Source organism: Propithecus coquereli, unplaced genomic scaffold (genome assembly GCF_000956105.1).
Source record: "Propithecus coquereli isolate 6110/MARCELLA unplaced genomic scaffold, Pcoq_1.0 Scaffold212, whole genome shotgun sequence".
In the NCBI taxonomy this organism is placed as follows: domain Eukaryota; kingdom Metazoa; phylum Chordata; class Mammalia; order Primates; family Indriidae; genus Propithecus; species Propithecus coquereli.
This window is the reverse complement of record NW_012146301.1, coordinates 2391461-2404505: the sequence shown is the minus strand read 5'-3', so window position 1 is coordinate 2404505 and position 13045 is coordinate 2391461. Positions and strand designations below refer to the sequence as shown.

At 37.0% G+C, this 13045-nt stretch overlaps 1 protein-coding gene across 1 annotated transcript in view; it reads right to left on the bottom strand.

The window, feature by feature from the left end:
- The window catches only part of PCCA (propionyl CoA carboxylase, alpha polypeptide), a 375245-nt gene that overhangs the window by 179591 nt on the left and 182609 nt on the right, over positions 1-13045 (bottom strand). The window contains exon 15 of the mRNA XM_012644433.1: positions 12813-12888. Coding sequence (XP_012499887.1) covers positions 12813-12888 — 76 coding nt within the window. The remainder of the gene's footprint in view (positions 1-12812; positions 12889-13045) is intronic.

Genomic DNA, 13045 nt, shown 5'->3' with positions numbered 1-13045 from the left:
GATATTATCTGAAATAACACAAACTATACATTCCAAAAAAAATCCTCATTTGTATAACAAAAAAAGACAAGTTAAACAACAAAAAACTTTTCCTTTCTTACATGTGGACATTGAAGTGGACCTAATTCAGTTTTCATTTTAAAGTCTTATAAACAATTTTTAAAAGAGATTTACTGTGATAGACTGCTAGTTTCTTCTAAAAGCTGCTTTTCATTTTTCCACAGTAACGGAGTTTTAGATGAGCAAAAGACCACCCAGACACAGACTCCATTTTCCCATCTAGCTTATAGCTAGACATGACAAACTCACTCTGAGACAACAGAACGTAAGTTAAAGCGATGCATCCAACTTCTGAGTCACTAACTTATTAAAAAAGTCCCTTGCTTAGACTTCCTTTCTTTCCCTCTTACTCTGAGCTTCCTGATGTGGCAGAACTCAGCTTTAGTAATGCAAATGAAGTGCAGCATCAAGATGGTGGGGGGAGGCAGGGGGGGCGGTGTGGGTGTTGGGGGGGGTTGTGTGTGTGTCTCTGAATGACCTCATGAAGCTCACTAGGCCCTCATGAGCATGAACCATGATTGCTACATGAACAGTAAATTTCTAAATTATTTATACCACTGTATTCAGAAATCTTTATTATAGCAGGTTAACCTGTACCCTAATGTATGAGTACGGGGCAGAAGGGTGTACCATTTCAATATGACTTTCCATCTCTTAGCTAACCAATGTTTACAGCTTAATATGTACATCTTTCCAGGACTTTTTCTATGCATCTCTTTACACTAGACCACATTTGCAACTGTATGAAAAATTCTGAGCATCTCTGTTTCTGATTCAGAAGATACTATGTATCTAAATTTTATAAAAGCCACTTCTCAATCTATCCAAACTACCTCAGATCATTTAGAGAAACTTCCAAATTCAAACATTAATGATATTCCTTTAGCTAGACAAATATTCCATGGAAGAAGTCATCACATATATCACAATAGACCATTAGATTACGTAAATATCATATACATTATTTCATAAACACACACACCCCTTTTATAGCACATGCCCGTGAGAAATGCACAACTATCTCGAGTTTGTTCTATGAGTACCGAGTTAGCCCATATCTAATAACTAATGTTTCTAAGGGCTTTTTATAAATAAGTATTTTTTTTTATGCGGAAAGTACTGGAAGGTGTAAGAAACTTCTGAAGACACCAATATATCTAAGGAATCATTGAAAAAAATGTGGCATTTACCCATATTATAGGTGGCATTTAGACAGATAAAAACAAAGAACAACCGAAGGCAATATGCTAGGATGGTTAGAAAGACAAAGTAGGCAAAAATTTTAAAGGATCCTTGAAAGAGGTCAGGCTATAAAAGGGAAATTAATCCCCTGATCATATGGTTCACAAATAGACAAAACTAAAGCACTTTTGAAGAAGAAAAGGGATATGGTTTGCCAGAGAGGGGCACATGCATAGGAAACAGCAGCTGCAGTGTTTCAGGAAGAGGAAAGCATTTATAACTTACACAGATTTTCCTGGCTGGGAAAGAAAACAGAGAAAAACACAACAGGACCCAGAGATGAGTAGTTGAGATTTGGGCAATATTAGGGAGGAACTTAAAGTGCTTAAGAATTTTCACTGTTTTAAAGAGCATATGGTCACCACCAGGTACTTCTGTGGAGAGGACTAAAAGGACACCACGGCTTAAAGGTAGGAGCACGGGAGAGGGGTGCTAGATGCAGCAAAGAGACCAATGGTGCATTCAGGGTCTGACAGGCCATACAAAGGTTCTAGTGTCCCTTGAGAGCAACTAGAATGGCTGAAGGAGGGCAGATATGACGAGAATTATGCAATCCAGGAATCATGCAGGCCGATACATGGAAAAGGGATTAGAGAGGGACAAGAGGAAAGATGGGCGAATTTGTTGGCTGACAACTGCAGAGATATGCTGAAAACAGCAAGGCGGGGGTCCACAGCTAGGGCGTTGACAATACAGATGGGAAAAGTAGCTGGACTTGGGAGACATTCAGGAGGCAGACAGGGGCTGATGTCAGTGATGGGGAGATGAGCACAGCACCCAAATTTCTCGCTCTGCAACATGAGAGAAGGTGCCATTTGCACGGAAGTAAGGTGTTGAGAGGAAATCGTCTGATTCGTGGGCAAGTTAAATTTGAGATGCCTGTGAGATGATGTCTGAATGATTAGAGACCAGAAGAGCAGGCAGATTAGAAGGTACACATCAGAATCCAGACATTTTATGACTATGGGGGTGGACATCCATGCAAAGGAACCCACAGCAGAGTGAGAATGGGGAAATGCAAAATAAAACCAGCAATATGCAATTTATTCTTATACTATAAAAACTGGAGTTTTAGAAAAAATAAGATCCTTAGGGAGGGACTAGAAAGCAAGAAAGTTAGAAGACCAACGTGCAGCAGTAATTTCCAAAAAAAGTTGTCATTATGTACACATTAATAATTCAGAATATTTCAACTTACAAGTTTTTTTGCAAATAGTAAATAAGATAGCAAGACAGTCTCTTCCCTCCCCAGTTAAATAAAAATAATACTGTTTGCTTATATCCTTAATATTTCATATTTATTAAATAACTTTATGGGCTTTCCTGTCACAGCCTGGTACTGGTATAAATTTTCTAGCTCTTTGTGTGGCCAATGTCAAATCAATTGGAATGAAACCCTATTTTCAGTAAACTACAATATAGCTTTCAGAAATAGTTAATGAGAATTTGGACAAAAATAAGATTTTGTGATGCTCAGTGATCAATTCATAACTGATGACATCCAAAAAATTAAAATGCATGCAGTTTTACAGGATAAATGATCTGGTGTATTTTCACTCCATATTCAAAGTTGAAAAGAAAGTATTGATTTTAGAAAATGTAACTCAAAGGAACTACAAGCAAATATTCATTTACATTTAAATATCAAAGAACAGAGCCATTCAAGCACACAAATGAAGCATGAACTTTAAAAATCTTTCTACTTGAATAGTAAGTAGAGCATGAAAATATAGACTTTTATTTCACTAAATGTTTCAAAAATAAAATTAAAACACAAAAACATTTTCTCTTTAATGTTCTCTGAATAAAAGATTACGTATTACTATGCAAAATCAAATCATTATCTGTTTTTCTTTCCTAAGAACTATATAGTGAAATAATGGTTCATGACAGATAACTAATATCTAGGTGCTTCAACTGACTGCTCCAAAAACTACTGTACATTAATTCTAAAGCCAAAATTGGAATAATCGGAAAATTATCTTATACCTAAAAGCACAAAAGATCGGACAGCTGGTAAAAATCATGGAACTATTAAAAAGAGTTGTATATATTTGAAAGTTACCATTTTGTATTTAGTTTATTTCTTTCCATATCCCAGGAAAGACAATGCTATTTGAACAGATCCTTGTTTAAATAGTAAGTGGACAGTGGAGGTATTCTTTGAGAGTTAGTTTACAACTTCAAGGATATTATTAATCACATACTCATAAAAATTATGACTGGGAGTTTAAGATTGGGAATTGAGGATGACCTCTGCCAAAGTTCACCAGGTCCCATCTGTATGGGAAATCATGACCGGGCCACAGAAGAAAGGCCCCTAGGAGCAGCCTTCTCCTGACTACCTGCTGGTTCCAAAACACTGCCCAGACATTAGCTACACATGCTGCCAGGATCAAACAGGGGCCAGAAAGCACAGCTATTTCATGAGGACTTAGAAATTAACTTTACTCAAACTATATTTTTGCTCTAAAGTTTCTCTATCTTAACAAAAGCTCACAATCAGCTCAGGAAAAAAATACTCACATTTAAACACTTAAGTAGTTACCAAACAAGACAGTAAATTGTCATTTCTTTCCTGCCCTTCATAAAGCAAGTTTTTAACCTGTCTACCCTTTAGAATTAGTCAGATGAATAATACACAAGGAAAAATCTCAAGGGCTGCTCTGTTTTTATTCTTCAAATGTTTGGGGTTGAGGGGTAGGTGTTCATCTTCCCTCTATTTTAAACTTTCTATTTTGGAATGATTTCAGAAACATTTTTAAATAGTACAGAGACTTACAGTATATCCTTTACCCATATTCACGAAATGATAACATCTTACCACATTTATTTGCTTTATCACTAATTTTCTATGTATGTATACATACACGTAATTTTCTTTCTTAAACATTTGAGGGTAAACTGTAGACAAGATGCCATTCTACCTTTAAATACTTCAGTGTATGATTCCTAAAGGCAAAGGTAAGTTTCTTCCGTAATCACAGTACAAGGATCAAAATCAGGAAAGTATAACATTGATAACATTACCATTATCTAATCTACAGACCTTATTCAAGTTTCACCAATTGTCCCACTTATGACCTTTACTACAAAAGAAAAACATTTTTTTCTGGTCCAAGATCTAACGCAGGATCACACATTGCATTTAGTTGTCATGTGTCTTTAGTTTCCTTTGATCTAGAGAAGTTGTTCAACTTTTGTGTTTCTTGACCTTGACATGTTTGAAGAGTAAAAGCCATTTATTTTGTAGACTGTCTTTCAGTTTGGTTTGTCTGATGTTTCCTCATGATTATATTCAGGTTGTACATTTGTGGCAAGAATATCACAGAATTGATGTTGTGTTCTTCCCAGAACATTCTATCAAGAGGGACCTGGTGCTGATTTGTCCCATTACAGGGGGGTTAATTTTGATCACTTGGGTAAGTTGCCAGTCTTCTCTGTTGCAACACCACTCATTTTCCCATTGTAATGAGTAAATATCTTGTGTGGATATATTAGGAAACTATGCCAGTATCTGTTTCACATATTTTCACCTGCTATTTTTTGCATCCATTGATGATTCTTACCTAAACAACTTGGTGCTTGCCAAATGGTGATTTTCTACATTTATTAGTTAAAAATCTACGAGAAGCGCGGCGGCGCCATGTCCGGCTGCGAAGGTGGCAAGAAAAAGCCCCTGAAACAGCCCAAGAAGCAGGCCAAGGAGATGGACGAGGAAGATAAGGCATTCAAGCAGAAACAAAAAGAGGAACAGAAGAAACTCGAGGAGCTAAAAGCGAAGACCGCGGGGAAGGGCCCTCTGGCTACAGGTGGAATTAAGAAATATGGCAAAAAGTAAGCTGTTCCTTGTGCCTCAGGTGGTGATGACCCTTGATTCCTATTTAAACATCTGTATTCCCTGCCATAACATCTTTTGCCACCTATAGCTAAAACGAAGTGTTATCTTGGAGCCTATTGTACATTTAAGAATAAACTTTTGTTAAAAAAAAAAAAAAATCATACAGTGGCTCATCGTCTCTTTAGCTGTTTTTACTCAGCCATTCCTACCTTAGCTGTGAACTAAAGTAAAACCAGCCCAGAATCCCACCAGAGTCTGCTCTTTGGTCTTTGTTCTGCCCTAAATTCTGTATCACCTGGAATTAAAACAACTCATTTGAAGAAAAAAAAAAATCTACGAGAAGAAGAGCTGTGCCTTTCCCCCCATTTATCTCACCAGTCTATGTCAATATTAACTCATGAACTCTTATTTTATTCCATGGATTATAATCCATTAAAAGTATGATTTATTTTCTTGCTGATGGTTTCCCAAATTTGGCCAGTGGGAGCTCCTTTAAGCTGGCTATGTCTTTTTGACAAATCATTTTTTGTTGAGCATTTGCTCACTTAAACATCTTGTGTTTAGGGCTCATCTTGTGCTCTTCCTGAAATGGGCTATTTTATCACAGAGCCTTGGTTCCATTTACAGGACAATGGTATTTAGAAAACAAGATCTAGGTGCTTGGTGTGCTCAAACTATGGGCATCAATGCTAGTATGACCTCTCGGCAGGGCAGCAATCTCAATCAAGGGGAATTTGTCCCATAGGGGATGTATGGCAATCACAGCACAGCATCCCCAACAACAAAGAACTATCTGCCTCAAAATGTCCATAGGGCCAAAGTTGAGAAACCCTTAGCTAGAGATTGTGTGTATACACGCACAGACACAAACATGTACTTACATATCAGTCTAAGTTAAAATTCATGAATTCACACTAATGAACCCAGTCACAATCCAGCACCACAGGGTTCATTCTACCCTTATCCATTCCCACATCTATAACTGCCTTCTCTAACAATGAGAAACTTGGCCACTATTATCCACAATATATGTATTTATTTCCTCAATCCCAGAATATATATAAACTGGCTTCAGAACTGCTAACTCATAAACTATGAAAACCAAACCTACTAACTAGAGTTTAATTTTTGTTTCTATATATTTTGTCTTGGGACTGAAGGTACACAGTAAAGATACTGTTAAAGGTATTTCAATTAGTTTTATTTTTTTCCTCTCCCTTCGGCATGATTATGCATCTGCAATATACAACAGTCCTGTCCATTTGTTTCTGTTTGCATTTCATTTTGAGTTTCCCCCGTAAAATGCTGACAATTTTATTTATTTATAAATACTGACATGGATCTAAAAGAATCATACAAAAATATATAATCAAAGAAGTCTTACTCCTTCATCCCCATTTACCTTGTTCCCCTCCCCCAATCACTTCCAACACAGACACAGTCCACCGCCTGGCCTGCCCACGAGGGTGTGCAGGTGAGCAGGTGATGGTGCCTTAGAGCAATGAAAACAACAACAAAGTAGGGAAAAGAGGGAATGAAAGAAAGGGGTATACGTGAGTCCCTATTGAGACTCATGCTGGATTTTGCAGGCATGTGAAGGCAAAGGGAAGATACTAAAGAGTTTTAAGCATGGAGGAGACCATGATATTGTGACATAATAAGAAATATATATTTGGTCTTTGTCCCCAGTTCCTGGCAAAGAGCTCCTAAAACCCTTGAAATTTCCTGATTGAGAGGAATGAAAGGAGTCTTTTGTTCATCACAATAAGCTCCTTTCAGACAAACCTGAGGTTATGCTAATGAGATGACTCTTGTAGGACCAGGGCTAGCTGCCAGAGGAACCAACCAGGTGATTAGAAGGCTTCAACTTTAGCCCTACCTCCCACACCTCAGAAGTGGAGAGGGGCTGAGGAAGATTCAATCACAATGGCCCATGATAGAATCAGTCATGCCTGCCTAATGAGGCCTCCATAAAAAACCTAAAGGGCAGGGTTCGGAGAACTTCTGGGGTGGTGGGTCCATGGAGGTGTTAGAGAGGGGCACACCTGGAGAGGGCATGGAAGCTCACCACTCCTCCCCCACACCTTGCCCTGTGCTTCTCTTCCACTTGGCTGTTCATAATAAACCAGTAATAGAAAGCAAAGTGTTTCCCTGAGTTCTATGAGCCATTATTGCGAACTGTCAAACCTGAGGAAGGGGATGTGGGAACCAACAATTTATAGCCAGTCAGAAGTGGAGGCAGGAACCTCAGACTTGTGATTGGCATCTGAAGTGGGGGCAGACTCATGGGACTGAGCCCTCAATCTGTGGGTCTGACACCACTCCAGGTAGGCAGTGTCAGAACTGAACTGACCTGAATTGTAGGATACCTTGTGCATGTCTGCAGAGAACTGCTTGTGCGGGATAAGGGGGACTCCACAGAAGGGTTGAGAATCAAGAGAAAAAAGTATTTTCCATTTATGGTAATTAGTTCATCTTATTTAGATGAAGTGGATGGAGGCGGCACCCTCAGAATGCCTTTGAGACCACTTTTCCACAAGAAAGTACTTCAGGAATTCTGCATCCATCACCAGAAGTACAAGCTTCTTTGGTTACCCCTTATCATTGAAACCTCCACTGTACCCTCACCTCCCTGAAATACCTCTTCCCTCTTTCCCAAGCCATTCTACACTGTCTGCTGAGATTGCTTCTCCATGATTAGTCAGGTTTACAGTGGTTTGGTATTGTCATGCAACATTCCATCCACCTCCTCACCTCACCTAAAAACCTCAATGCCCTCAAGGACCTCAAGACTTCTCCAGCAGCCCTCAGACACTTTCTTGCAATCCACTGCCATTTCTAAAACATTACCTCTTCTAATCCTTGGAGAAACTTCTGCTAACCTTGAGGCTCATTTTATTCGGCTATAAAATCTTCTTCAATTCCTTGTCATTTATCAACATGTATGTCACAACTCAGTATTCATTAACGAATTTGTTACCGGACCCTCAATCTTTCTTCCAGTCCTAACTCATGTTGTCACCTGTGTGGGTGGCCCAGGCAACATGCTCAGCTCTCAATTCTTTGGATCTCATCTCAAATAATCTAGTCCCACTCTCACATCCTGAAATCTTCTAATGTTCAATAACTGCACCACACTCAAAATCACCAATTCACACAATCCTGCATTCCGACCACAACCCCCAATCCTTCGAGTTACTTCCCAAGTGCCTTCAGCTGAACCAACACTGACACCTGCAATCTAGAATGTGGGACATTCTACAAATCAACTGCCTAGACTCTTCTAAAAATTAATGAAATTAAATACAAAAGAGGGCAAGATACTAAAGAGACATAACCAAAGACATTGTGTAAACTTCAGACGACTAATGGGGTTAAAAAAAAAACATTAAAAAGACACTTTGAGGGACAGCTGGGGAGACCTGAATATGGACAATACATTAGATTGCTATTAATTTTCCTTCGTGTGATAATAGTATTGTGGTTTTATGGGAACATGATCTTTCAGTTAAGATGCATGGTGAAGTATTTAGGAGTGATGTGTCGTGATGTTTGCAACTTTCTTTCAAATAGATAAAGAAAAAAAACAGAGGAGAGAATGGAGGGAGGAAAAGGAGGAGGAGGAAGAAGTGTGAGAAAGGAGGAAGAAAAGGAAGAAATGGGAAAACAAAACAAATGTTGAAAAGTTTAACCATTAATCTAGGGGAAGAGTATATAGGCGTGCACCATACTATTCATTCAACTTTTCTCTAGGTTTGAAAGTACCAAAAACAAAAAGTCTAAGGGAAATGTATCAAGAAAAACCCCTATTTGATAAACCCTATGGGATTAATAAAACCAAATCTGATGTGTATACATTCACGCCTTTCTCTGTGCTCATCCAAACATAATTAAAATATTTTAGGATAGAAAGGGGGTTTAAGTAATAGGAGAATGTACTGCAGATTATTCTGCAAAATGCTTTTCTACTTTAACAACACATATAGATAGGGACATGCCTTCACATCACAGCTACATAGTATTTTATAGCAAAAAATGCACTGTAATTTATCTAATCATTCATGCATTTAGTGGACACTGTGGTTGGTCAGCATTTTGGCTGCTACAAACAATGCTGTTGTAGATGTCCTAGTGGACATCAACTCAAAATTCAGCCTTTTAACTCTATAGGAAAAGATTCCCGAAAGATGAACAGCTGGGTCGAAAGGTATGTACTTTTATTTTAACATCTAATGCCAGATTATTTTCCCAAAAGACCATAGCAAGTCACACTCCAAAGATGCCCATCCCCTTTATTTCACCTGCACGGTAAGTTACCAGTCTTTTAAAAAATGCTGTCACTCTGCAGGTCATTTGAAGGCAGCACAAAGTGAGATACTCTTAAAAGTCACCTGTGAGTCCTAAGTCAGTACTCATACTCCTTTCAAAGGACCAAAAGGGAGAGGAGAGAAAAGAAAGATATACTACCCGCCTCCTTAAACTCCCACTATATTTTTTCACCCCACTATTATGGCAACTACAAAGTGATATTATGCTTCTTTGTTCATGTGTTTCTCATACCAAGTACACTAAAAACTCCTTGAAATCAGGGAGAGGAAATCACTCACTCAACTCAACAAACATTTATTAATCACCTACCATGTGTCAGACAGGCTTAACATTAGGAATATGCATACAAATGAGACAAAGGCCATCATCAGTGCCCCCAAGCCATGTAACTAATATTCTTATATGATAATCCAACATTTAGAGTTAATTACACAATTAATACTTATTGCAGTGGTGGTAAATACTCTAGAGAATTATTGGAGCAGGGTGCAATGAAAGCACAGTACTAGAAATGGCTTAAAATGGGCTTTCAATATTATTTATGTATGGTTTAATACACTTTGCATCACTGATTGATAATGTGATTTATGAAATATGATTATGAAATATGTGGTTTTACAATTATGACAAGAGAGAAAAGAAGATGGGACCTAAAGTTATTGAACAATATAAGCCAGTATAGTGCCAAGCCCTTTATATACCTAATCTCATTTAATCCTCTCCACTAATTTATAAGGCAGAAACCATCACTCCATTGTTAAAACATGGAATATGAGATTCAGCGAGACAAAGTAATTTCACAAAAATCACATAATTGCTAAACGGTGTCAGGACAGGACATGAACCCAGGTCTGTCTGGTTTCTTTCTCCTATATCACAGTAATTCAAAACCAGAATTTCAGACTAAGCCTAGAAAAAATCTATCTGCACAATGAAATATTTGTTTTTTTTTTTTAACATGTGATACATATAAAGTTAGGAGAATAATGGCAAGCCTACTTGGTATTTAAGTCACTTAAAAAATATAGTAACTGATGACCCTGTATGTATAGTAACTAAATTAGTGGAAAACATGCTCATTTAAGTATAATACTTGAAAGTGTGTTCTATAAATATGATAGGATACTCCTTTCAGAAGCCAGAGTAGAAGAACAGCTTTTCTAGTTGGGACCAATACTAATCTAATATTTTCACAAACTGCCCAGATGCCATGCCACTATGCTGTCTTATATCAAAGTTTAACAGAGATGTGATTTGACAAAATATTCTTCCTCAGTCTCAAATTCATGAATTTATTTTTCAAGCTTATTAGAGTAGCACCTAAATTAAACAAAAGTCTAATAATTCAACAACCACAAGAAAAAAAAATCAAAGATAAAAGGAGAAAACCCCCACAGAATATGCTTACAAATACTTCAAAGTCCTCCAGGAATAGTCTTCCCGAGTAACTTATTAATGTCTATGTATGTATAGTTAAATGCACATAGACAGACAAACATCCAAACTAGACATGTGTCACAAACATTCACTAAAGTGACCTTTGGGGTAATAATATTTTTGTAAGAAAATAGACCCTTCAAGGCCTATATAACCAATGTATAGAGAAAATTTGTATGTTACTTAAAACATCAGCAACAGCAAAGTTGTAACACCAGTAAATACTCCATAATCAAGGCTAAAAAAGGAAATAGAAAATGAACTAGAAAAAACGTGAAGGGAACATTTCAAATTTTTAGATGCTCTGGATATTGATTTGTTGATTTTTTAAAAAATTATACCTAGGATCACTTAAAAACTTATTATTCATATTTTCCCCTTTAGTGGATTGGGATGAGTCACTAGCACATGAGATTAGATAGAATCACCATCACATGTTAGTTAACAAATGGGAAGAAAAGAGGGTAACGCTAAAAGGGAAGGAAGGGAAAAAAATTTCTCCTGATCTAACAAGGGAAAAATTGGAGGAGAAAAGATGAAGAAAAGTGTGGATTACACAATTTAATTGCTATTAGATGAAAATAAGCAGGGAAAGGTAGATGTACAAAAACACTCACTAAATGACCCTGAGTGCTACTGTACAGTAATACATACTGTTCACCACACAAAGGCATTGGCCAAAGGGGCAAAGCAAAGGCTTGATAAGCTCCATGGCTAAATTGGGCTCCCTGTCTTGAAGCAGGATATGCCCTGAGAACAGAACATTTTTTCTATTTCACACAAAGCTCCAGTCCATCTGCCAAGGACGTAAAAGTTGTGTCCACTCGAAGAGAGGCCTTTTGAAATTTGCATAAAAGCTCCCTTTGGTCTTAAGAGGGCTGTGCAGTCACACTCCACCACTGTTCCACCTCTTCGGCCTCCAAATCCAGCCTCCCAGCCCCACTGTTCCACCCAGTGAGCCACGAGGAAAGAACAAAACCACGCAATAGCCAGTCTTTCCTATGGAACATTCTCACACCCATGCTCTTTATTCATAATTCAAAGGGAACTTATATTTTACACTTTAAATTTGATATTAAAGTCCACTATTTTATGATAATTTATGTTGGGCTAAAGTAATCTTTTTATTACTAATGGAAAGTTGCTAATAAAATTTAGAATATGATTTACTCCTTAAAGGAGATAAGTATAACTTTGCTTTAATTATTTAATTGTCATGGCTGTTCCTAATTCAGTTTTCACTATACACTCTAAAGGCTTATAGAATCACATTGTGTTAGGCATTATAATTATCATATTTCCCCCTCATTGCTAAATTTGACTAGCTTAAAAAATTAAAAATTAAAAAATAGAATTATATTTGTACATGAAGTATTAAAACTGCATTTCCTAGAAAACAGTCTATAATTTGCTCTAATCATAGAAACAAACGGCTTTTCCTTCAACCCCTAATTAATGAAATGTAGGTTGCTATGCTTTATATCACCATACATTTTCAAATTTTCTACTTCAAAAAGACCAAACATACATGCAAAACAAACCGTCAACAATAATACAGCAAAATTACTATGAAATTGCACTGGCCAATGGTTCTTTATTCTGAAGGCTCCCATTTCACATACAACATACAGCTGCAAAATACTAGATGCTCATCTAGGAAAGATCATAAATCATAAGTTTAACTAAATAACTTAAGATGTATATAATATAAAGGACTGCTAAGGAAAATGAAACACCTATACTTAGTATGTCAGTTTAATTAATTCAAGCTTTTCTTATTTCTATTTAAACACATAATAAGCAAATGTTCCATGGAATTCTCTCATTAGTAAATCTTGAGGTTGTTTCCCAGTACTGGATGCCATATATAATATGGATCAGGACTGAAAATGTTCGCTTTTACCTCGAATAACATAGTTATCCAGTGCATCTTCCATTCTCTTCAGTGCTTCAGTTCTATCAGAGCCATATGTGATTAGCTAAAAGCAAGCAAACAAATATATATGTATATATTTATGTCTAGCTATATGTTAAATGATTCATTCTAGTAAAGATTAAAATATTTCATAACAGATTTCCCAAAATATCTTTTGACATTTCACAGTGGTTCAGTTTTTTTTTTTTTTTTTTTTTGAG